Source organism: Nicotiana tomentosiformis, chromosome 7 (assembly GCF_000390325.3).
Source record: "Nicotiana tomentosiformis chromosome 7, ASM39032v3, whole genome shotgun sequence".
Taxonomy (NCBI): domain Eukaryota; kingdom Viridiplantae; phylum Streptophyta; class Magnoliopsida; order Solanales; family Solanaceae; genus Nicotiana; species Nicotiana tomentosiformis.
This window is the reverse complement of record NC_090818.1, coordinates 98,551,358-98,576,214: the sequence shown is the minus strand read 5'-3', so window position 1 is coordinate 98,576,214 and position 24,857 is coordinate 98,551,358. Positions and strand designations below refer to the sequence as shown.

General features: G+C 40.2%; 1 protein-coding gene across 3 annotated transcripts in view; it reads left to right on the top strand.

The window, feature by feature from the left end:
• Positions 1-1,111: 1,111 nt before the first annotated feature.
• The window catches only part of LOC104112568 (sister chromatid cohesion protein SCC4), a 56,543-nt gene continuing 32,797 nt past the window's right edge, over positions 1,112-24,857 (top strand). For 2 of the 3 annotated variants that reach the window (XR_011409878.1, XM_070181764.1), the window contains exons 1-4: positions 1,112-1,502; positions 1,603-1,754; positions 2,117-2,258; positions 24,737-24,853. Coding sequence is in view for 2 of the 3 variants with exons in the window: in XM_070181764.1 (XP_070037865.1) it covers positions 1,290-1,502; positions 1,603-1,754; positions 2,117-2,258; positions 24,737-24,853 (624 nt within the window). In the remaining variant the exon portion in view is untranslated. The remainder of the gene's footprint in view (positions 1,503-1,602; positions 1,755-2,116; positions 2,259-24,736; positions 24,854-24,857) is intronic. The other variant, XM_070181763.1, reaches the window with a different exon arrangement.

Below are 24,857 nucleotides of genomic sequence, written 5' to 3'. Positions count from 1 at the left end.
CCGGTATAATAACACCATACAAACTCACTCACTACCTCAAAATATAAAAATAACATCAAATATCAAGAATCGATAATCAAAACTCAATATTTTCAACATGAAACTCAATTTTTGTCAATTTTCACACAATGCCTCGAAACACCCTCGGGTCACCCGGGAACCCAACCATGCGTAAAAGTCCAAAAATATCATGCGAACCTATCGGAATCGTCGAAATACCGATCCGAGGTCGTTTACCAGAAATGTTGACCGTGGTCAACTCAAACCTCATTTAAGTCAAAAACCACATTTTCTTTAAAATTTCACATATTAGCTTTTCGAAAAACGACACGGACCACATACGCAAATCATAACTCATCAAATAAAGCTATGAGAGGTCTCGGAATACAGAAAATGGAGCTAGTACTCATAAAACGACCTATCAGGTTGCACAGCTTTCCATAGATCATAAATCACTTCCGTAATACTTTATTCTCCTAACACAATATTCAAACCGTTCTTATGCCATCGTGTAGGCCCTACACACATTGGATTTCTCTTAATTATTAGTTTTACTCCGCAATTAGCCTAAATAAAATAAAAAATTCACAGGAATTTTACAAAGAAGTGGTGGAGCCGGAGTAGAGTGCGGGGGAAGAGAAGCGAATGGAATTAAAGTTGGAGGAGAAAGTAGAAGAAGTGAAAGAAAAAATATTATTTTATGCTGATTTACATATGATGTGGAGTCCGTTTGTGGGAGGGGCATATTTGCTCCACTTGATTAATGGTGAAGTGAGGGGTATAACTGCTCTATTTTCACTAGTTCAAGGGTATTTTGACCCTTTTTCATTAATTTTATTGTAAAACTTTATATTTCCCTATTGTTTTAACATGAATCTTGTAATTAAGATTCATGGAGTAATTTTTCCAATACCATGATAGAAAAAATATTATCTACTGTGCAATGCACATTTTTGTCAAGTGAATTTCAACAAATTTACATCTATATATTTGATCTCTAAAGAGAAAAATCAATTTGTTTATTAAAATAAAAAACATATGAAAAAGAAGAATAATCGCGCGTGTCGAAATCTAAAAGAAAGTCCAAAATAGTCCGATTTACAAGGGTCACTGTCCAGTCATTTCACTGCGGAAGTCAAACGGGTTGACCCAGATAGACAAATCCCCAATTTGAAATGCCCGAAAAATTTCACCGCTAATTAAGCCTCCGGCGATATAGCGGTTGACGGCGGCGAAGGGGAAGCGAAAGGTGGCGTAAGGACACAGGTAACTCTAGGAACTTTGAAAAAATGGAAGCAGTGGCGGAGGGACTGTGGGGACTCGCAGATTATCAGGAGAAGAAGGGAGAAATTGGAAAAGCCGTGAAATGCTTAGAAGCTATATGTCAAAGCCACGTTTCGTTCCTTCCTATTGTCGAAATTAAAACTCGGCTTCGGATCGCCACTCTCCTTCTTAAGCACTCCAATAATGTCAACCATGCCAAAGCCCACCTTGAACGCTCTGTAAGTCATGTGCTTAACAGCAACAATTATGCTGTAATTTGGAATTTAATAACTTTTTTTAGTGCTGGATACTGAATAACTATGCTGTAATTGGGTTCAGCAATTGCTGTTAAAGTCAATTCCGTCATGCTTTGAGCTCAAGTGCAGAGCATATAGCTTGTTGAGCCAGTGTTACCAGCTAGTGGGGGCTATTCCTTCGCAAAAACAGATACTGAACAAGGGTTTAGAGCTTATTTCAACTTCTGAAGATGGGTATGCCTTCTCTTACTCCTTGTATTACTATTGATGATGGCTGGTACAGCACATATATAGGCAAAAGCTAGTAGAATTAGTGTTTATGACGAGAGAGCTAGTTGTATGGGTCCTCCACTTCTAAGCAAGAAGTTAAGAGTCGAGTCACAAAGGGGGAGTGGAAAAGCCACTATTGGGTGGGAATTACCAAATAGAAGAAAACAGATTAGGGCACAGTTACCAACTGTGATCTTCTATGGTTTAGCAAGTGTAGTCAACTCTAAAAAAGTTCGCAATTGAGTTTTAAGTCTGTATTGAACTATTGATTTTGACTTTGCATGTGCTGGATTTATTGTGATTGTAACCACACTACTTGCTTGAAGATTTTCTGGGAGGTTATGGTACTGCAACTTCAATTCTCAGCTAGCCAATGCTCTTACAATTGAGGGGGATCATCATGCTTCAATCTCCGCGCTGGAAAACGGCCTAATCTGTGCAACTCAAATGTGCTATCCTGAGTTACAGGTTAGATACAGCCTGCACAATATCTTAGATAAAATCAGTTTGATGTTGCCTAGTGGCAAAGTTTTGAAGCTGCAAATTCAGTATTTTTACTGTACTCTTATTCTTGATCTGATATCTTTTTTTTTTTTTGTTTTGTTTTGTTTTGTTTTTGCTTTTAATGTTTCTTAATTGCTATCTTGGGCATTGGATTATTGTATTTGCATCTATAGTTTTTGTGTTCCCGTATATGTATCAGCAATGCAAAACTTGAAGCCTTTAATCCCCATGTCTACTGAGTATTTACCTGTACAACAGTCGCAAGACATATTTGACGTGAAGCTTGGATTTTGACAAAAGTATAGATAAGAATGTACCGAGTTCAATGATTACATCTGAGAAATTGTGAACATTGCCCCTTTATCTGTAAGATGAGGTTATGTGTGCAAGTTACTGGAATTGTATGTTGATAAAGCTTCAAAGTAATCAGAAATCAAAGTAATGCACTAACGGTCAAGAGAATTTGAGGAAGCAGTGTTTTGAAAAGCAAATAGTGCAAAAGGCGGCAAGACACCTGGGGCTTTAAGCGAGAAACAAAGCACTCGCTTCTTCGAAATAAGACACACAATTTAAAAAATTACATAACATATATGATTTACTACTTTCTTTTAATAAGGGGTGGTGTCTTGGTTGGCTTGCGTGAATCTAGGCTGTTCCGTTGGGTACTTTCTTCCTCCCACCATCATAGGTATTGGTAATTTTGTTCACCAATACCTAGCTGATGTGCACCCTGGTCTCCTATGTTTTCATCTCACTTCGCTAACCCATCGAGCAGGAAAGAGAGTCGGCTAGGCCACACCCTTCAGTGCCATATAAGAATTTACTACTTATAGCATCAAAATTGCAGTTACCGTTACTAATTCTAGTATCCAACATACAATTATCTAGTTTTATATTTGCAATCACCATCATATTGTATACATAAGAATCTTATAAGTTGGAAACAATGAATGATTTATTTGCAATTAGAACAAGAAGAAGAAAGATGGTTGAGAAAGAGAGTAAGATAGAGCTTCCTGGATGTAGGTAGCATAAAGAAGCAATGAGAATGCAACATGTCCTGGGACTCCCTCCTCTCTATTCTCCTAATAATAAATGCTTCATTCCCTTTTTTCTCCATAAAATATATACTTATGGTTTTTGTATGTGTAAAGATTAAAAGGAAAGAGAAGAATATTCTAGAGTGGATAATTACTATTATCTTTAGAGAATATAAAAAGAAAAGAAAGTAAAAGAATTGAAATGGATATAGATTTATGACGTGTTGATTTTGTTGAAAGTTTTATAAATTAATGCATTGCCATATATTTTTCTATTTTAAAGAAATAAATAATAAATCAAATGCCCCTTCTAAAAAATAATGAAACAAATGTTTACTAAGAAACGTTTTAAAATATGAATAATACAAGTTGATTTTTTTTTGATGAAAATGTTTTAAAAATGTTGAAATCAATTGTGGAACCCAATTTCTAGAATATATTTGTGTTGCTATGATGTTGTTATTGCTTTGTATATAAATAATTTTTACACTTTTGCATTACACTTATATTTGTTTAGATCATTGAATTAATAGCCCATATATTCTTCAACTTTTTTGAATTTTCAATTATTTTGTCCTTGTTTTATGCAACTTTTATAATTTATCTTTTATTTTTGCTTACTTATAATTAGTAAATTAAAATTCGTGAGGCTTACGCCTTGTCCTGTGTTAGGTATAAATATCCCTAACTTTCGTCCATGCCTTTAAAAACTAATTTGGAGCATTAATTTCATATTAACTGCTTTAGTAGTAATTTGCGAAGATCCATTTAATTATTTTCCTTACATTCAACTTATAAATCACGAACCGAGAATGAAAAATAAGTAGAGAACCAAAAAAATAGAGGAGAAGAATCATTGCCTGCAAGAGAGACTGTAAGTGAGAAGTAGAAGAGAAGTCCAACAACAGAAGTACTAGAAGTAAAAGACTTGCACACAAAAGATGAAAAAGAAAATAGTCATATTGAAGAGCAAAAAACAACAATAAAAAAGCAAATGAAGAAAGGAAAAGAATAGTGGAAGAGTCGTTGCAGACCAAAGAACAAGAAGAAAAGAAAAGGAAAATATAGAAAATGCTTAAGCATATCTAGAGAGAAATCCTAGTAATCAAATAACAGGTCGTATATCTCTTTTTTATCACATCTTTTAATGTCACATTCAAAGAAACGATGGCTTCTCGTTCAGATTGCAATAGTCACTTTACGCTTCACTGGTTGAAGCACACGCTTCTTTAAAGTTGTTTCGCTTCACCCTTGATTTTGTGTTGGTATCGCTTCAAGTGACAATAATTTCTCTTACTAACACTAGAGGAATTGACAAGCATTTTATGGTTTAATGAGAGATTGGAGGGAAGCGAGAGAAAGAGAGATAGATGGATCCGAAGTCCGTTTAGGTAACTTAGCTTAGCATTTATGTCGTCATTTGGCATAGTGAGAAGATTTCCGTTCTATATACTTCAGAAGCATCTACATTATTGAAACAATTTGAGTCTCACAATCAACATGAGGTGGCATAACTACATTAAGACATTGCCTTTTGTTTTCATAATTTTTAAGTAGCCTGTTTTTTATGAGATGGCCGAAATGGTTGTTTGGTTAGAATGTTAGATGTATTGTTGTAAATAATGGGTACTAAAATTTGCATTAATACTACCATGTTTGGATTTACTCTTTGTTATGATAATTCATTCTTTAGCTTTGTTGCAATTAGACATATTAAACTCGGCGACTCGATTCGTTAAGGGTTGGACCCATTGGTCGTGGTCTGGGCTGGTCCGGTTCAAGCCTTTAACGGCTTGGGTTCGGATTCGACCCCTTTATGAAACCCTTGGACTCAGTCGGACCCTCTGATCCGTAGCCCTTTTAACGGGTCAAATCGGACTGGGCGTGTTAAGTGGTTATAATTTTTTTATTTTTTATCTCATATATTTTTTATTATGTGTTATATTTGGTTTAATAGATTATCGTAATGTCACGCCCTAAACCTGGGAGGCTTGGCTGGCACCCGGTGCCGTACTGGCCCGAGCGAACCACTCTGTAACTCATGATCGTTCGACTAAAACTAGAACATACATAGGTCGAGTTGGCTGAACTCATTCTTTCTGTAACTATCATGGGCCAACATGGCCACAACTCATAATGTATAACCGTAAGTGGGCAAACGCTGTATCCGCGATCCGTCGTACTCAAAACATGAATACACACGTGCCGTTAAGTCCTCTGACATACTGTACATAATGAATGTGTGTCTACAAAGCCTCTAAGAGTTTTTGACATCGAAATATGGTCGGGATAGGGCCCCAACCTACCCGTAAGTCTGTAGCAAAACTCTGACACGATGACTTATATACTCGGCTGCACTCTGAAGGAAGTGGAGTCTTACCGATCCTTCGCTGAATGCTAACCTCGTTTACTATGAGGGCTCGTCAAACTGATACCTACACTTTCAGGCATGAATGCAGTGTCCACAACAAAAAGGATATCAGTACAAATAATGTACCAAGTATGTAAGGCAGAACTGAAACATAACAATAAGTTGACATCAATGAGAGAGATATAAGAATCAACCTGAACCTCTGAAGTGCCACTGAGGGCCATGATATACATACTAATTATACTTATATATTTTTTTTGATAAGGTAAATTGTATTAATCAAAAGGGAGAGAACTCCCGTGTACACGAAGTATACCCAAGACGTAGAGAATTTACATCAGAACATGATTCTCTATAAAAGACGCCCAATCTTCTATACAAGTAGGGGCTAAATGAGTGCACCAAAAAGCGATCAAAGATAAAAGACTATTCTTGAGATGTGAAAAAGGAAACTCAATCTCCTTAAAAGCTCTCCTATTTCTCTCCCCCCCATACTACCCACATGAGAGCTAACGGGGCGAATTTCCACGCCTTTTGCTTTCTTCTTCTACGAAAACCGCCCCAGCTATATAACATTTCCTTTACAGTGGTTGGCATCACCCATTGAACACCAAAAAGATTTAGGATTGACCTCCACAATGCAGAGGACACAGGGCAATGCAACATAAGGTGATCAACTTCTTCCCCAGAGCTTTTACACATGTAGCACCTACTAACAAGTGTAATTCCCCTCTTTCGGAGATTTTCAGCAGTCAAGATCACTCCCCTTGCCGCTAGCCATGCAAAAAAGCACACCTTCGTGGGCACCCTAGGAATCCAGATCGAGGAGTATGAAAAATTGGTCTCCTCTCTCACCAACATACTCTGGTAAAAGGACTTTACGGTGAACAAACCATCGCCACGCAAGCCCCATCTCCAAGAGTCACAGTATGGCTGGAGCATGTCTTGCCCGTATAGCAGTGCCAACAAGACTTGAAGCTCCGCAATCTCCCAATCTTGCATGTTCCTCCTGAATGAGAGGTCCCATACTACCCCCCCTTCATGCTCCTTGCATGCTCTTTACGAATCTGTTGGACCATCAGTTCCTTCTGGTTTGAAACTCTGAAGACGTGGGGAAGGAGACCCTCAGAGTATCCTCTCCACACCACCTATGATTCCAAAAGCTGACTCTCCTTCCATCTTCCACCCTGTAAGTGATGTTGCCACTGAATGCTTCCCAATTCTTCATGATACTCCTCCACATGCCACACCCGAAAGGTGTTGTGATCGCCTTGGTCCTCCAACCCCTCCCGTTGAATCGTACTTTTCTACTATGACCTCCCTCCATAGAGCATGCTCTTCTACCCCGAATCTCCACAGCCACTTTCCCATTAAAGCTCTGTTAAATACCCTAAGATCTTTCACTCCAAATCCACCCCACTTCTTTGGGGAAATGACTGTCTGCCAATTCACTAGATGAAACTTTCTAATTCCATCCGCCGCATCCCACAGAAAGTTACTTTGAAGTCGCTCCAGTTTTTCTGTGATGCTCACCGGTGCTTGCAACAGGGATAAGTAATAGGTGGGCATACTCGATAAAGTGCTTTTGATAAGCACTTCCTTACCTCCTTTTGACAAATACCGTTTCTGCCACCCTGCTAATCTTTTTTCAACCCGCTCGATCACTGGATTCCAAACCTTAGTATCCTTATATGAAGCGCCCAAAGGGAGGCCTAGGTAAGTAGTGGGAAGGGAGCCTACCTTGCATCTGAGAACACCAGACAAGGCATCAATATTAGTAACCTCACCTACCGGGAAAATCTCACACTTGCCGATGTTGATTTTGAGTCCTGATATTAACTGAAACCACTGCAGGACCTGCTTCAGGTAGGTCAACTGATCCATATCGGCATCATAGAAAACCAATGTGTCATCCGCAAAAAGCAAATGTGAGACTCTTCGGGCACTGAGCATCCCAATCGGAGCTGAGAATCCTCTCAAGAAACCTCCGCCCGCCGCACGATCCATCATTTTGCTCAGAGCATCCATCACTAGAATGAATAACATGGGGGATAGGGGGTCACCTTGCCTGAGACCCCTGGAGCTGCCAAAGAAACCACACGGGCTACCATTAACCAGGACAGAGAATCTGACTGAGGAAATGCAGAACTTTATCCATCCCCTCCATCTTTTCCCAAATCCCATCCGCATCATAATGAAGTCCAGGAACTTCCAATTGACATGGTCGAAAGCCTTCTCAAGATCTAACTTGCAAAGTAAGCCGGATTCTCTATTTTTCCTTCTGGAGTCTACAAGTTCATTTGCCACCAAGGCAGCATCCAGGATCTGCCTACCTTCCACAAACGCATTCTGGGAGGACGAAACAGTCATGTCAAGAACCTTCTTAAGTCTGTTGGAAAGCACTTTAGAAATAATCTTGTAAATGCTCCTCACTAGACTAATAGGCCTGTAGTCTCTGATACAAGATGCACCTTCTTTCTCAGGCACAATAGTAATAAAGGAAGCATTAATACTTCTCTCGAAAACACCATTCGCATGGAAGTATTTAATGGCTTCCATCAACTCCCCCTTGATGGTGTCCCAAAAGAGCTGAAAGAAAGCCAAGGAGAAACCATCAGGCCCGGGGGCCTTATCACCAGCACAACACGACACAGCCTCGTGCACCTCCTCCTCCTCGAAAACCCTTTCTAGCCACTCGCTGTCTCCCTTCCCTATATGGTTGAACTCTATTCCCCCCAAAGTCGGCCTCCAACTAACTTCCTCTTTATATAAGTTCTCATAAAACCCCGCTATCGCCCCTTTTACCTCCTCCTCTCCCTCAATCCTCACCCCATCCACAACTAAGGACTCTATGAAGTTTCTCCTTCGATTTGCGACCGGCACCCTATGGAAATACTTGGTATTCGAATCCCCCTCCTTTAGCCAGAGCGCCCTCGATTTTTGCCGCCAACTAGTCTCCTGAGTTATTGCTAACTCGACTATTTCCCTCTTAACCTCCCCCAATCTCTCTTTCTCAGATTCGTCTACCTCCCCGCACCTTCCCCTCTTTCTAAATCCCCCAATTCATGCATAAGCTCCCTCATTTTAACCTCTGCCCTCCCAAAAACCTCCTTATTCCACCTAATAATATTTCCCTTGAGCAATTTGAGTTTCTTCGAAAGACGGTATGAAGGTGTCCTTGATACCCCATAGCTTGTCCACCATTCTTTCACCTTGTCACAGAATCCTGGCACTTTCAACCACATGTTTTCGAATCGGAAGGGAGCACGCACCCCCTCCCTCTGCATCCATCTAGCAAAATAGGCAAATGATCTGAAGTCAACCTAGGTAAAGGAATCTGCAGCACATTCGGCACCAGCTCATTCCATGAGGGAGATGTCAGGAATCTATCAATTCTAGACTTTGAGTTGGAATCCTCCGTCCTGGCCCAAGTAAACCTTTCCCCTGACTGAGGAAGGTCAATGAGAAAGTGATCATTGATGAAGTCAGAAAACTCCTCCATGGCCCTCGAAATCACACTACCCCCTAATCTCTCCTCCGGGAATCTAATAGTGTTAAAATCTCCCCCTAGAACCCATGGAATGTCCCATTCCCCCATAATATTGGCCAGTTCCTCCCAGAAAGACACCTTGGACCCTTCCCCTACCGGCCCATACACTCCCCCAAATCCCCACTCCACCCCACTCACTCTGTCTTTGACGAGAGCTGCCAAAGAGAAAACTCCCTTCCTAATCTCCTTTACCTCCAAGCTTCTATCATCCCACATAAGTAGGATGCCCCCGGCACTTCCCACTGCTGGGACCCAGTCATATTTCACCCAGCTACCTCCCCAGACACTTCTCACGATCGCATCCGACAAAACTTCCATTTTGGTCTCCTGAAAACAAACTAGGTTGGCACCTCACTCCCTAACTCCCACTTTGATGATGGCCCTTTTGTTTGGGTCATTCATCCCCCTCACATTCCATGAAAGGATCTTAACTTTCATAAGCAACAATAGCCCCCATTTTCCCACCCCCCTAGCCGAGGTCCCTTTCTCTTTGTCACACACTCGCCCCTTTCTCTGATACACCACATCCCCTAAGTTATTTTGCTTAACACCTTTACCCAACTCCCTCCCTGCAACTTCGTAAAGAGATTGTTGCTCAATCTCCCTCAACAGATCTAACACCCTATCTTCCTTCTCTTCAACAGAAACACCTAGAAACTTCCCAAAGTTTAATAGTTTATCCTCCATCCAAAAAGACATATCCCCTCCTCCGATCCTTGACGAAATTGGGCAGGCTTCTTCTATATGTGCCCTTTCCTTGCTACTACCAGAGGAATACAAGACCATATCATTGCTAGCACTAGGAGTTTTAACCTCCGAAAGGGTCTCACCGTTTCCTTGGGGGTCAGCAACCTCTGAAATTAACACCCCGCTGCTATAGGAATGTCCAGAACCATCAGTAGGGTAGCATGGCGGAAGAGAGCACGGAACCCTTGGCGGCATATTAACTGAAAATACTGGTCCGACACTAACATCAATAGGGGCATGCTCAACAATCTCCCTAGAAGAAGAAGAAGCTTTAAGTGTGGCCTCAGCACAACTAAGCCCAGGAGCTGGTGAGGGATTGATGGAACCGGGTCCATCAGAGGCGGGGGGCCGTGGATTAATAGCACAATCCTTCGCCGGTTCTGCCCCTGCAGCAGCGGCCACCGTAGAGGGGCACATGTCACTAGAGCTCGGTGAAGGAGTGCCACTGGGTGAAGCACCTTGGCCAGAGGAAGGAGGAACGACTGTTCCTATATGCTTAGGAGCCTTATCATGCGCAGCTTTAGATAAACTGGGCCCCTTAGGATCAATTCTAATGGAATTGGGGAAAGTTGCTGGGCCCATGTGAGGAGGCCCAGGCCTATACTTGCTGAAAACATGCCCGACCCTATGATAAGTAGAAGAGGACCGTCCCATTCTGCCTTTCCAGTCCGCCTCACTGACCCATTCACGTCTCCTCCTCCTGTTAAAATTTTGTCTTTCTCCCCCGATTTCAAACCTCCCGTCTCTTCTCGATCTAACGTTTGATTCCGGCTTAATCCAGTGATCCGGTGAACCCTCCCCTCCCCTCAGAGACTGATTTCCCCTCCCCTCCCTTATATCTGACCTTCCCTTTTCTTCCGTCGCTATCGCAGACATAAAGATAGGGCGAAATTCAGGGCTCAACCAAACCCTATAACTCAAGTAGCCATCTTCCACCACAGTGGAGACAGGGATTCTGCCCCCTTTCCTCACCACAATCCTCACTCGCGAGAGATCGTGTAAACTGCAAGTGACATCAATAAAACCCCCACAGATTTCCCCTATCTTCTTGAATAGGTCAAGACACCAAAGATGCACCGGGAGACCCACCATGTTGACCACCAATGTTTCGCCAGTGAAGCGAGGGTCAAGACACCCCATCATGCTCCACCCATCTGTCTAGATTTAAAAAGTTCCCATCGAACCACCTGTTTCCTCTGACAAGAATTTCCGAAGCTTGAGACTTGTCAACAAAACGAAAGAGATATTGAGTGTCCCCCAATTGCGATATTTTCAGCCCGTCCTTGACGTTCCATACCTCTGCTGCCCAGTTCCTAACAGCCTCCGGAGAACCAACCCATTTGGAGAAAGACCCAATGAGACTAGATTTCAAGAAACCCTTGCGCCTGAGAGTGTACTCCTCGGACAGCGAGAAGTGCGGCTCCTGTCCTACGTCGAGCTTTCGATGGCATCTTCCCCCAAGTTCTAGGGCTGGCCAAGAGACAGCTTTCATAAAAGACATGTTTTCCAGTTTTCTAGATTCTAGAGAGAAAAAAGAGCTTCTCTCTGTACAATCCATCATATTCTAAATGTGGCTGTCCCGGAAAAACTGGCCGGAAAAAGCCTCAATAGTCGGGATAACAGTATTCACAGTGGGTGAAAACAGTATATATGAAGGGAGGAAGGTTTTCTCGTACTGAACAAAGGAAACAATCGTCAGAAACTGGGGTTTAAAGGCCGAAAAAAGAAAAAGTCGTCGGAATTTGTTGAAACTGGCACGGGATGGCTCGGAAATGCCTCGAGAAGAGGCTGTCTGAAGAAAAAAATTGAAAAGTCGCCGGAAAAGGCCACACGCGCCGGCGCGTGGCTGAAAGCTCGCCAGACAAACAGGCGAGTTGGCGGCGCGTGAGGGCGCGTGAGGGCGCGTGAGGGCTCAGTTGCCGGAGAAATTTACTGGGGTTTGGACGCGGGGAGCTTGGCTCTTGATGGGTGTGGTGGAAAATTAGGAAGAAGAAGAGATGGAAGAGGCTCGGCCATAGAAAGCACTGTTGCGAAGGCACTGTTGCGATGGCATTGGGTTTCTAGGGTTTGAAACCCGTTATTCCAGATCTGACACTTTCCGAGGAGGCACTGTTGCGATGGCACTTAGAACCAGGGTTCATATCAGTTTCACTTGCCATACAACTTTTGTGGTATACGAAGGATGATGGTCCCCGTGTAACATTATTCCCCAGTCCTTTTTGGATTGATCTGAATTCTTGCCAGTTTGATGGGTAGAAGAGAACTTACTGAAAGAGATGGAACTAATAGCACCCACCCTATAGAGTATTTGATTGAAATTAGTAGGCTGCTGGTAATAGATGAACTACAAGCGAAATACATCAAAACCTTATAGTGAATAGGATAGTACTACTAGATAATCTGCATCTTTCAGGATTTTTCCCTCTCAAGTGAAAAGTCACCTTTAATGCCTCTCTTTGGGACTATTATCCATATCGTAACATGACTGCCCAACTGATCAGTGGTAACTGCCCGACTGATCGTAGCTCGGTGGTAAATGCATGACTGCCTGACCGGCCGTAGCTCGGTGGTAAATGAGGATGCATAACTGCCCAACCGGCCATAGCTCGGTGGTAAATGAAGATGCATATAACATTACATTATGAACATTAACATCTTTATCGTATGCCTCAATAGGGACTTAGAAACATACTTAGACATGCTTTGAGTTACATTTTACAGGAATGAATAACGTAGGCATCCTTAACTACTAAGAGTAGAACCATTTTTGGAATAACATTACGTTTACGTTTCGTTATTTGGATCATGCCAAAAGAAGGAAGGATTAGCTTTAACATATCTCAAATCCATCTTTGGATGACTACGACTAGTCAATCCTTCTGATAACATCTAACCTCGAATGCACATACAAGCTCGTAGAAGGTTGTAGACGTTGGATCGAACTTGGGTCACCTTCTTGATAGCTTCCCGTAACTTACTTCACTACGAAGTAATATCCAATTTACTGTAAAACTTGTGAACAAAATCTCGTGTGGAGTAGAGTTTCTGTATTTCATGGTTAAGAGTATCGCTAAGTTTCCTAAAGTGAAATCTCAACCAAAAATTTGTTGATGCTAAGAATGGGACGCGTTGCTACTACTAAAAAAGAAAATCACTAAATGCCACATAATTTTGTTACTTAATAGCATTCTCAACAAAGTGAGATAAAAGGTGTAAATGTCACTTTTTCTCTTGACATGGACCCCTTTGATACATACAACTTAACGCATATCTTTAAAAATTGCCACCACCTCCTTAAGCACAAGGATATGTATCAACTTGCTGCCAACTTTCTATATCTCACGTGGATGATGCCCCCTAATAGTTATCCAAAATTCTCATTTAAGTATTGCACAAAATATATTTTCCAAATACTGAATTTTCCAGCCAAATATAAAGAGTATAAAGTTTTGTACTACTACTTCTCAAAACGGGAGAAAATAACTATTCTTATGAGAAAATATTTTCTATTTTTATAATAAATAAAGCTTCATTTATAAACTCCCTCATGTCATGTATATAACATAAAGCATAACACTACCAGGTTTTGTCAAACTTACGAGGTCTGACATCTATAACCTCATGTATGACCTTAATCCCCTCCAACTCATATGGATTACTACGACGCATCCTAACGCCAAGGTACGAGGTGTTACATCCTTCCCCCTTAGGAACTTTCGTCCTCGAATGTTGGCTGATGCACTTATCAGTCTCATAACCTACGGCTCTTACGAATACTTTAATATTGTCCTTGTCATCTAAGTAACTGTTTTGTGAATAAATCCAAAGACCAGGGCATTCCCCCCTTTAGGCCTTTTTCTCACACCACGACATGTGGTCGGAATTCTTTCAATCTCGTAACTGTTGCTACCTTCTGTCTTGCAGCCTCTACGACTCTGTCCTTGTATGCGTGCCTATGCGACTCTTCTCTCCCTTTTCTTCCAGTTTTTAGCCAATTTGTAGGCCTCACTTTGTGAACATGGCATCTATAGGTGTACTGAAGTTCTTCGCTTGGTACTTTATCGAACTTACGACTATTGTTATATTTTGTTTCATAGCCTTGGTTATCTATCCTTATGGATTTACTACATCTAGATAGGTCATACTATACCATAACACTTACCTCGGTTTATTATTACCGAGGCCTGCTAGCCAACTCCAGGTTACTCTCTCGCTGCTTATCCTATATGTATAAACTAAGTCCTTTAATGCTTCCTCATTACTGTTCATCTTAAGAATGACAGTCTAATCTCATCTCATACTTTGGAACTTTTATCCATGTATTGTTGATTCACCTTAATGTTGATCTATAATCTACCACTGATAACTTGAAACCTCTTACGTAATACATTGTCACTAGGGCTCACATCTCATCGGGGAACATCTGAAGTTATTTGATCCACCTAGGAACGATACTATACTTCAATAACCATATTTCATAGCATCCCAACATGATTCATTTTATGGGGGTATTCTAATCCCGTGCAATTCATGAAATCTCTTCTCTTTGAATCATTACTCAATCGAAGGCCTAAACGTCATCCTATTATCATTTATCACAATTACACTCTTATTCTACTACCAGGGCAGCATTTTATCTCTTCTAAATGCTCCTAGTCTTATAGCCTGTTTGGCCAAGCTTCTAAAATCAGCTTATTTTGAAAAGTGCTTTCTCAGCAGTACTTTTGGTAAGAAGCAGTTTGTGTTTGGCTAATTAATTTGAAAATCTTTGTTTAGCAGTAATTAGTGTTTGGCCAAACTTTTGAAAACTGCTTCTAAGTGCATTTTTCTCAAAAATGCTTCTCAGAAAAGTGCTTTTGGAGAGAAGCTACTTTTCTCTACTTCTCAAAAACTGCTTCTGCTTCTCCGCAAAATCACTTTTTTCCTTCTAAAAGCTGGCCAAACACCTCAATTTTTGGCCAAAAACACTTTTGACCCCCCAAAAAACTTGGCCAAACATGCTATTAAACTTCTCCGAGTTCATTCACGTTATACTGATCTTTCTATAACTTACGAAAACCATCAGCTCTTTTGTTTTGATGGGCTTAATCCCGAGGCCTTACCTATTTTCCTCACCTTCTCACCCACCTTTTCTTATCCTTACTCCTATCTACCTAAAACCTTGTCGCCCTACCATACTTTAGCTTGCTACCTACACATATCTATCTATCTATACTACTTGCAACCTTCCTTTTATTTGCTAGCACCATAGATTTCCTTATGTTATTTTGGAACCTCAAGCAAGACATCACGTTGTATCTAACTCTTTTTTACTCTCTTAACTAGAACTCTCGGTACCTGGAAACCATAGGCTGGAAGATATGCTACTGACGACACCACTATCATTTCTGGATACTGAATCACGGTGCTTCTAGCCCTCTATCTGAAGTCTAGACAATTCACAACCTTCTGCACTTGAGTATCTCATACCTTCTTCACCTTTACCTTACTTACCTTTCAATCTCGCATCGTATCTTCTGTCACTTTCATAACCTCCCTTCCACATAGTTGGAATTTACATCCACGCCTTAAAGCTCTACTGTGATACTTGCACCTCTGGTGCATACACAATTCGGCGGAAGCTTCATACTGACTTCTTACGACTCAGCTCTATGGCACGATCCGGAAACGAAAGAAGGGTAACATTTCCTAAATGCCATGTAGTCTCTCAATTATAAGTGTGGCACGCAACACACCTCATAGGTGAGATTCTAATAGGTACGATTTTTTAGACTCCCTAGGACACGACTTGCTCTAATATTACTTTATCACGCCCAAACCTGGGGAGGCGTGGCTGGCACCCGGTGCTTGGGGCGTGACACGTAATTAGATTGTTAGATAAAAAAGTAAACACTCAACAAAGAAACAAATACAAGAATAACAATTGAAAGAAAAACTTCATGCTTTAATAATGGCTAAAAGGGAGTTTAGGCAAGGGGATTTGATCTCGCTTTTTCTTTTTCTGTTGATGATGGAAAGTCTTAATAAGATGCTGGAGTTTGCTTCTGCTGAAGGTGAATAAAGTGAATAGAAGACAACAAATAGCTCTTTCCATTTCACATTTGTTATATGCTGATGATACCCTCATTTTTTCCAACCCAAGGTGAGACAACTTAGGTATTTGAGAGTAGTTCTTAATGTGTTTGAAGTTGTTTTAGGGCTACTTGTCAATTGGTCAAAAGGAAGCTTCTTCCGATTAAACATAATTCACGATCTGCTGCTTTTGGCCACTATTCTTGGGTGTCAAACAGAAAGCCTCCCAATACTTGGGATTGCCTTTAGGGGCAAAACACAAAGCAAAATCAATATGGCAAGGAATGTTGGAGAAGTGCTAAAGGAGATTGTCTAATTGGAAGAAACAATACCTCTCTTGGGGGGCGCTTGATTCTTATAAACAGTGTTTTGGATTTAATTCCAACTTACATTATGTCTTGTTTTTCAATGCGTGTTAAGGTGGAAAAGAGAATTGATTAGTTGAGAAGGGATTTCTTATGGAAAGAAAATAAAGATTCCAAGGTTTTTCCCTTGGTAAGGTGAAGTATTGTTATTTGAAAAAACGAGGAAGGAGGACTAGGGATAAAAAAACCCGAAAGTATAAAACAAGAGCCTTATAATGAAATGGTTATAGAGATTTAGTGTGGAACATAATGCTTTATGGAGGAACATAATTGTGAGATGGTTAATAATAATATATATTGTCCCACATCGGAAAGTAGCTATATAGTACTATATAAATATTGTATATAAATAAGGCTATTGTAAAACACTTAAGATTATCAATAATATAATTTTTCATTATTTCTCACATGGTACTAGAGCAACTGTGAGAGATTCATTGTTCAAAAAAATACTAGCGATTCGGGAAGAAGAAATCAGTTAATCGGAAAATTTTCCGGTGACCGCAGGTCTGTCCGCTAGAGTTCTTATTCGTCAATGTTGTGCAAAAACCAACACCACCACGAGGTAGAAGTGACCAACCCGTAATTTCTCCTACAAAACCCCTCTCACGCGTCGCCAACAGAAAATTCTCTGGCGAGATTCCGACTCGCGTTGGCGCGTGTAGCACTTTTCCAGCCAGTTTTTGACAAAAGTTCTTTAAGACAGTTTGGTCGTCCAGTGATTCTGAACCTATCCATACTATTTTCTTTTTATTCCGATCACTTTGCAATTTTCCTTTGAGCTGTAGTGATTTTTTTTTTCCGGCAGGTAGAATGTTTCCTTCGCATGTTTCGGCGAGATACAATTGATCATTTCTGTTATTTGGTGATATTTTGTTAGACCTCTCTTCAATCCAACAATGCATTTGGGATTTGATGTTCTTTGGTTCTAAATATACTGGTTTTGGGAATTCAAACTTCATGATTACTTCATAGCCCTTAATGGAAAGTTCAAACTATTAAGCTTGGGCTTCCTCTGATGAGTTGTAGTGCAAGAGTCAAGGTGTTCATGATCACTTAACCAAACAGGCTAGTGAGAGAGATGAAAAGGCGAAAGCCCTTTGGGACAAGATCGATGCTTAGTTATGTAGTATCCTGTGGCGATCTATTGATTCCAAGTTGATGCCCTAATTTCGTCCATTCTGAACATGTCATTTAGTTTGGGACAGACGATTGGCAGAGGACGTAAATCATAAGGCCTTTACTACCTTAACTTGCTCAATTCATCCACAACATGTCCAGTTACGATCCTCCAAACCTAATTCACAGATGTTTAGGACATCCGAGTTTATTCAAGTTTCCATCAGGCGATCCTGCAATATATAGGCGGCTGATTGGTAAGTTGAATTACCTCACAGTTATAAGTTCGTTTCCTGTGAGCGTTGTAAGCCAGTTTGTGGACTCTTCCTGTGGTAGTCATTTGGATGCAATTGTTCGAATTCTTCAGCATCTAAAATCAGCCCTAGGCAAAGGACTATTGTTTGAGGATCGAGGTCATGAGCAGATCGAGGAATACACAGACGCTAATTGGGCAAGATCCCCTTCTGATAGACGTTTTACGTCAGGATATTGTGTTTTAGTAGGAGGTAATTTGGTGTCATGGAAGAGCAAAAAGTAGAATATGGTTGCACGGTCTAGCGCATAAGTAGAATATCGAGCAATGGCTATGGCAACATGTGAGCTAGTTCGGATCAAACAGTTGCTTAAGGAATTGAAATTTGGTGAAATCAATCACATGAAACTTGTGTGTGATAATCAGTCAGGCTGCCTTTCATATTGCATCAAATACGGTGTTTCATGAGAGTACTAAGCACATTGAGATTGACTGTCACTTCGTCAGATAAATGATACTCTCATGGGATATTATTACTAAGTGTGTGAAGTCGAATACTCAACTTGCAGATATTTTCACCAAATCTCTCACTGGTCCTCGTATTAGTCACATCTATAACAAGCTCCGTACATATGATTTATATGCACCAGCTTGAGGGGAGATAAGATAGATAGTAGTAATATATATTGTCCCACATCGGAAAGTAGCTATATAGTACTATGTAAACATTGCATATAAATAGGGCTATTGTAAAAATACTTAAGATTATCAATAATGTAATTTTCCCATTATTTCTTACCGTAATCGCAGTGAAATATGACCAAATGAATGAATGGTGTTCAAACATGGGACCACCACCAAGAGGAGTTGGAGTGTGGAAAAAGCATTAGAGCACTATGGCCTGATTTTGTACAGAACATGGCTTCAAAATAGGAAATGGAGGAAAAATTTCCTTCTGGCGAAATAAGTGGCTAGGTCATTCCCCTCTTAAAGATCAATTCCCATCCTTCTACAGTTTTACGGTGAGCACCAATCTCACTCTAGTACAAAGCAGGGAAAACTACCATTGAAATCACTTTCAGGAGGAATTTCAATGACTAGGAACTGGGAGAAGTTTCAGAATTTTTCAGCTCATTCTCTTCATTTCAGGTCCTCAACAATAGTGATGGCAAACTCATATGGAATGGACAAGGCAGTGGCTCCTTCACAGTTAATTCATGTTGCAAGATGCTTGTCAAAGATAACAATCAGATTTCTTTTTGGATCTTGTAAACAGATTTGGAAACTAATGGACCAGTTCAAGGACAAGTGAGGTTTGTTCTAGTGGTTGAGCACCTCCACCATCAACCAATAGGTTGTGGGTTCGAGTCATACCGGAGGGTAAGTGGGAATTGTTGAGTTGTCCCACATCGGTGAGATTTGAGGTCCTTTGTCTCCTTATATGGTCTTGGGCAATCCTCACCTCATAAGCTAGTTTTTGGGGTTGAGTTAGGCCCAAGGTCCATTTATCATGATATCAGAGCCAGGTCCATCCCAATTATTGTTACCGATGTTGGGCCCCCATTTGTTGTCCACGCTCTAGTTTGCAGGCATGGGCGTGGGGGTGTGCGTGTGTGTGTGTGTGTTGAGTTGTCCTACATCGGTGGGATTTGAGGTTCTTGGTCTCCTTATATGGTCTTGGGCAATCCTGACCTCATAAGCCAACTTTTGGGGTTGTTAGGCCCAAGGTCCATTTACCAGGAATGCTATTGATTCTCCTAATGAGACGAGGTAGAGGAAAAAATGCACTAGTTAAGGTCATGTGTTTTGTGTGGTTGGTCTTTAGAGAAGCGTGCCTGACCCATGATAAGCCGCAAAGAAGAGAGAATACAATTAGTTAACAGATGCCATTTATGCAAAGAACAAGCTGAATCCACAACCACTTGTTTTTGCACTGCTTTGTCACATCTCTAGTGTGGCAAATGCTCTACAGTCTCTTGGGTTTTGAAATTGACCATGCCAAGAGCAACTAAAGATTTCTTGTTGAACTGGAATAAGAGGGGTTGGAACAAGAATGTAAAGAGGGCCTAGTATGCAATCCCTTCTTAGTGCTGCTTTTGACATCAATACTACATACCATTTCAAAAAATAATAATGGCTAAATATCTAACCCCTTAAACTTGGCACATATCTCAGTTTTGCTAATGATCGGATACACCTCAACTGGGCAGGAATGTGTCTCGTGAATATAGAAGTCTGACATAGCTTGAATGTATTTTTCATGCAATTTTAAGCGCGTAAATGGCTTACAATGAGCTGACATGGCTTTCTTTTTTCACGTTTTACTTTTCTTTGATTTCTTCGGTAAAATCTCAACAATGGCACCACCAGCACTACCACTACCACTCTCGTCAGACTTCATCCTCTTCTACGCAAAACCAGCCACCACAAATACACTCAACACTTGCAACACCTCCATTAAAAGAGCTTCAACCATAAACTATTTCCACTGAGAGCAAGCTAGTGCAGAAGATTCTCAAAAATATGTTGGGTGAAGAAGGCGGAAGATCTGGGGAATGGGGAAGGGCTTTCATGGTAGAGGATGCCTTAGAACTAGGTAACACTTGGAAAAAACAGAAGAAGAAGAATCCCTTAGTGATGGTAGAGGCTGTTGCACCCTTGCCGTTTGGGAGATTCCTTAATGGCGGTGGATTAGATAATAGTGGCGGAGGTGGAAAGGTTTTTTTGATTTTCTCTGAAGGAGAAGAATCAAAGGGGGATGAAGGGTGGGGACAAATGTTGTCTCGTTTTTCTTGTTAAGAAGAATAAGAAGGGGCAGAGTGTTGGGAGGTGTAGGTAGTTTGTTTGGTTTTTTCTGTGAAAAAGAAGCATAAGGACAGAAGTGGGAAGGCGGAAATCTATTTTTTTGGATTTTTTTCTAATGACACCTAATTTATTTTTTTCTGCTAATGACATGTGCCTGTACTTTATTTGTTATCTAACATATCATCAATGTGTAAATTACACGGGTTTGATTTCGTTGAGCGAAAAGCTCATAATAGATATATTTGTCTAATTGAGGTGTCCAACTAGTCATTGGCAAAGTTGAGTTGTTTAATTGACATTTTGTGCCAAATTTAAGGAGCTATCTAGTTGTTTGGCCTTTAATAATGGTCAAATTTGAAATTTGGATGAAAAATGTACATTCTTGCAAATTGGCTAATTGAAAACTTGAAATACAAAAATGAAAGTGACTAATTCTCATAAAAAATATCACAAATTTTCGTTACAATACGACTTTGGAAAAAATAGGTATTCAAATAAATTTGACTAACTCTTGCGGCAGGGGGCCTTTCTTCTTTCCTTTTTTTTTCAATTTTGTCTTACTGGGTCGGTTCGGCCCGGGTACCATAGGCCATGTTCCGATTGGGCTAGGTTAATGGGTCAAAATATGGGCTTGGTCAAGCCCTTCAAGTGAGGGGGTCTAGCCGGTTAGAGGGTTGGGGATTGGTTAGGGGCCTATTTTAAGGGGGTTACATGGGTCGGTTTGTGGGTCGACATGGACCACTTGACAGGTCTAGTTGCAGTTGGCGTATTTATTTTACATTGAACTCAATATGAAAAACTACGTATTGGTAATGCTTGTATTAGACAAGTAAATAACAAAAATGCCCTTTATTTAATTATCTCTTCATATCTCTCAATTGCTTCTAATAATGTTTGTAGTATTGATTCATTATGAGAAATTCTTTATAACAGAATTTTGATGTTTAAAAGAGGGTTGGAGGGAGGTCATAGCAGAAAAGTATGATTCCACGGGAGGGGGTTGGAGGACCAAGGCAATCACAACACTGTTCGGGTGTGGCATGTGGAGGAACATCATGAAGAACTGGGAAGCTTTCTATGGCAGCATCACTTACAAGGTGGGAGATGGAAGGAGAATCAGCTTTTGGAATCACAAGTGGTGTGGAGAGGCTACTCTGAGGGTTTCTTTCCCACACGTCTACAGAGCTTCAAACCAGAAGGAATTGATGGTCCAACAAATACGCAAGGAGCATGAAGGGGGATAGTATGGGACCTCTCTTTTAGAAGGAACATGCAAGATTGGGAGATTGCGGAGCTCCAAAATTTATTGGCACTGCTATACGGGCAAGATATGCCCCATCCATCTTATGATTCTTGGAGATGGGGGTTGCGTGATGATGGCTTGTTCACCGTAAAGTCCTTCTACCAGAGTATGTTGGTGAGACAGTAGGCTACTTTCCCATACTCATCGATCTGGATTCCTAAGGCGCCCACGAAGGTGTGTTTCTTCGCGTGGCTAGCAGCGAGGGGAGTGATCTTGACATCTGAAAATCTGCGAAAGAGAGGAATTACACATGTTAGTTGGTGCTACATGTGTAAAAGCTCAGGGGAAGAAGTTGATCATCTTATGCTGCATTGCCCTGTGTCCTGGGGTCTATGAAGGGCAATCCTGAATCTCTTTGGTGTTCAATGGGTGATGCCAAACACTATGGAAATGCTATATAGCTGGGCCGGTTTCCGTAGAAGAAGCAAGCAAAAGGCGTGGAAGTTCGCCCCGTTAGCTCTCATGTGGTTAGTCTGGGGAGAGAGAAATAGGAGAGTTTTTGAGGGGATTGAGTCTTCGTTTTCACATCTTAAGAATAGTCTTTTATCTCTGATCGCTTTTTGGTGCACACATGTAGCCCCTGCTTGTGTAGAAGATTGGGCGTCATTTGTAGGGAATCATGTTCTGATGTAAATTCTCTACTTTTTGTATACTTCTTGTATACGGGAGTTTTTTCTCCCTTTTGATTAATACAATTTACCTTATCAAAAAAAAAAAAGAGCAATGCAAGATTTATTTATTGTTACTCATATTTTAATATACCTAATTTTAATTTTCCTTCAATTTTTTTTTACTTGATAGACTTAAAATTTATAATTATATACCTAATTTTTTTTTTCCTTATAAAAAAATTATATATAATTTTTAATTTTATGATACTAATTATTTTTACTCCCTTTGTTTTAGTTATGTGACCCTATTTCGTTTTAATATTAATAACCCCTTTCTAGCTTTGAAACAACAACAACAACAACAACAACAACAACCCAGTATAATCCCACTAGTGGGGTCTGGGGAGGGTAGTGTGTACGCAGACCTTACCCCTACCCTGGGGTAGAGAGGCTGTTTCCAATAGACCCTCGGCATCCTTCCCTCCAAGAACTCCTCACCTTGCTCTTGGGGTGACTCGAACTCACAACTTCTTGGTTGGAAGTGGAGGGTGCTTACCATCAAAGAAACCCACCTTGTCTACATAGCTTTGAAACAATTTAACTTAAATTTTTCATTTTACCTTTAATGACAAACTTTTATAATAACACAAATGTTATGGATTGTTTAAGACCACAAGTTTCAAAAGTCTTATAGCTACACAAACTTTGACATGTTTAAGATCACAAGTTCCAAAAGTCTTTATTTTTCTTCAACTCCGTGTGAAGTCACATAGGGTTATATGAACTGAAACAGTAGTAGTGTCACATATGATACTAGAAACTAATATTAGATTGGATACGGGATTTAGTTTTATAGGTCAAGGTATTATTGAAAACAAAACTTTATCTAATTTAAAGAAGACACATTTTAAATGGATATATCCAGATTTAAGTATGAAAAACCAAATATGCGATAGCAACTACAATAATCCAATAATGTGATTCACTGGATTACAATCCTTGCATTATAATGCATGCATAACTTGTGCATGAAACAAAAGATCTTTTATTGTATAACCTAATCCCATCGCAAGTTACAAATAGAATCCGTTAAGAACACATTCTCTATGTTACTTGGCTGCGGGTGCAAGCGTCCGATACATATATAGATCTAGAAGTCAGATTTGTCATTTCCTAAATTTTATGATTCAAGGATGCAGTTAAGAGTACGGATATGGGTTTTGAGATACGACTAGTATATATAGAGTATGAGATGCATGTGTGTGTATATACTTGATTGAGAAGTCACTGAACCAAAAGAAATATGAATAATTTGTGTAAATACCTATCTTATTGCACAAGTATATCACGATAAATAGCAAACATCCCTATTACTTTACTTAAATAGGTGCATATCTATATGCAGCCATGCACATACATGCATATATATGTAACCCAAAGATTGTGACTAAAAACCCTGACCAACCTATGCTTCTTTGTGTAGTTGTGGTCAATGCACCTTAAGTGAATTGATCAAATGCGGTGCGTATCCCACACCTTAAAGGGGGTTTTGAAGGATTGTGTAATATAGCAAATTCTATAAATTCCATTAGTCATAACATAGATGATCATGGAAGAACTGGCCCAGATATTTAGAAGTATTTACATTACATGAGTTGCAACGCGACTTTTCAATTATCATTACATTGTACAGAATGTCTCAATAACAGGTTTCTCTCTCATTCTCTTTTCGTCCTCCAATTCACAAATTGACCTCATACTGCTTCTTGGAGACGGTCGAACGTTTTGTTTTTCTTAATTCTTGTAGCTTTTGGGATTTCAGCGTTTCCTGCTATTACATAGAGTAATTAATCTTAAATTTATTATTATATATTTGTTGTCCTTTTCTGGTTCCAATTGAGGTACTCTAGTGTCCAAACATGGGTTGTGAAATGAAAAAAGAACTAAAAGTGTTGGTTGGGAAACAAACTGATGGTAGCAAGCATGTATCCACTTGGAGTCCTTCCAGTGTAATCATGAACCTAGTGCCAGGTGTGTCTGTTTGTAATTGTTCCATGACTCGTGTTCTAAATCACAAGGACAGACACCTATATTTTTGATACAAATGATTTCTAGCTTTTGTTTGGTCATCAATATGAGTCATTAACTATATCCTTATGATCTGGTTATTTGTAGTGTTCACTATTTCGCTTCTTCGTGGTACTAGATGTTTTTTGCAACTTCAATCTTGCATGTGCACCTCATGCAATGGGAGAATGAAAGTTCCGTTCAAGATGCTGTCAACAGATGCAATGTAATATGGAAATCTATTGAATCAGAAAAAGTGA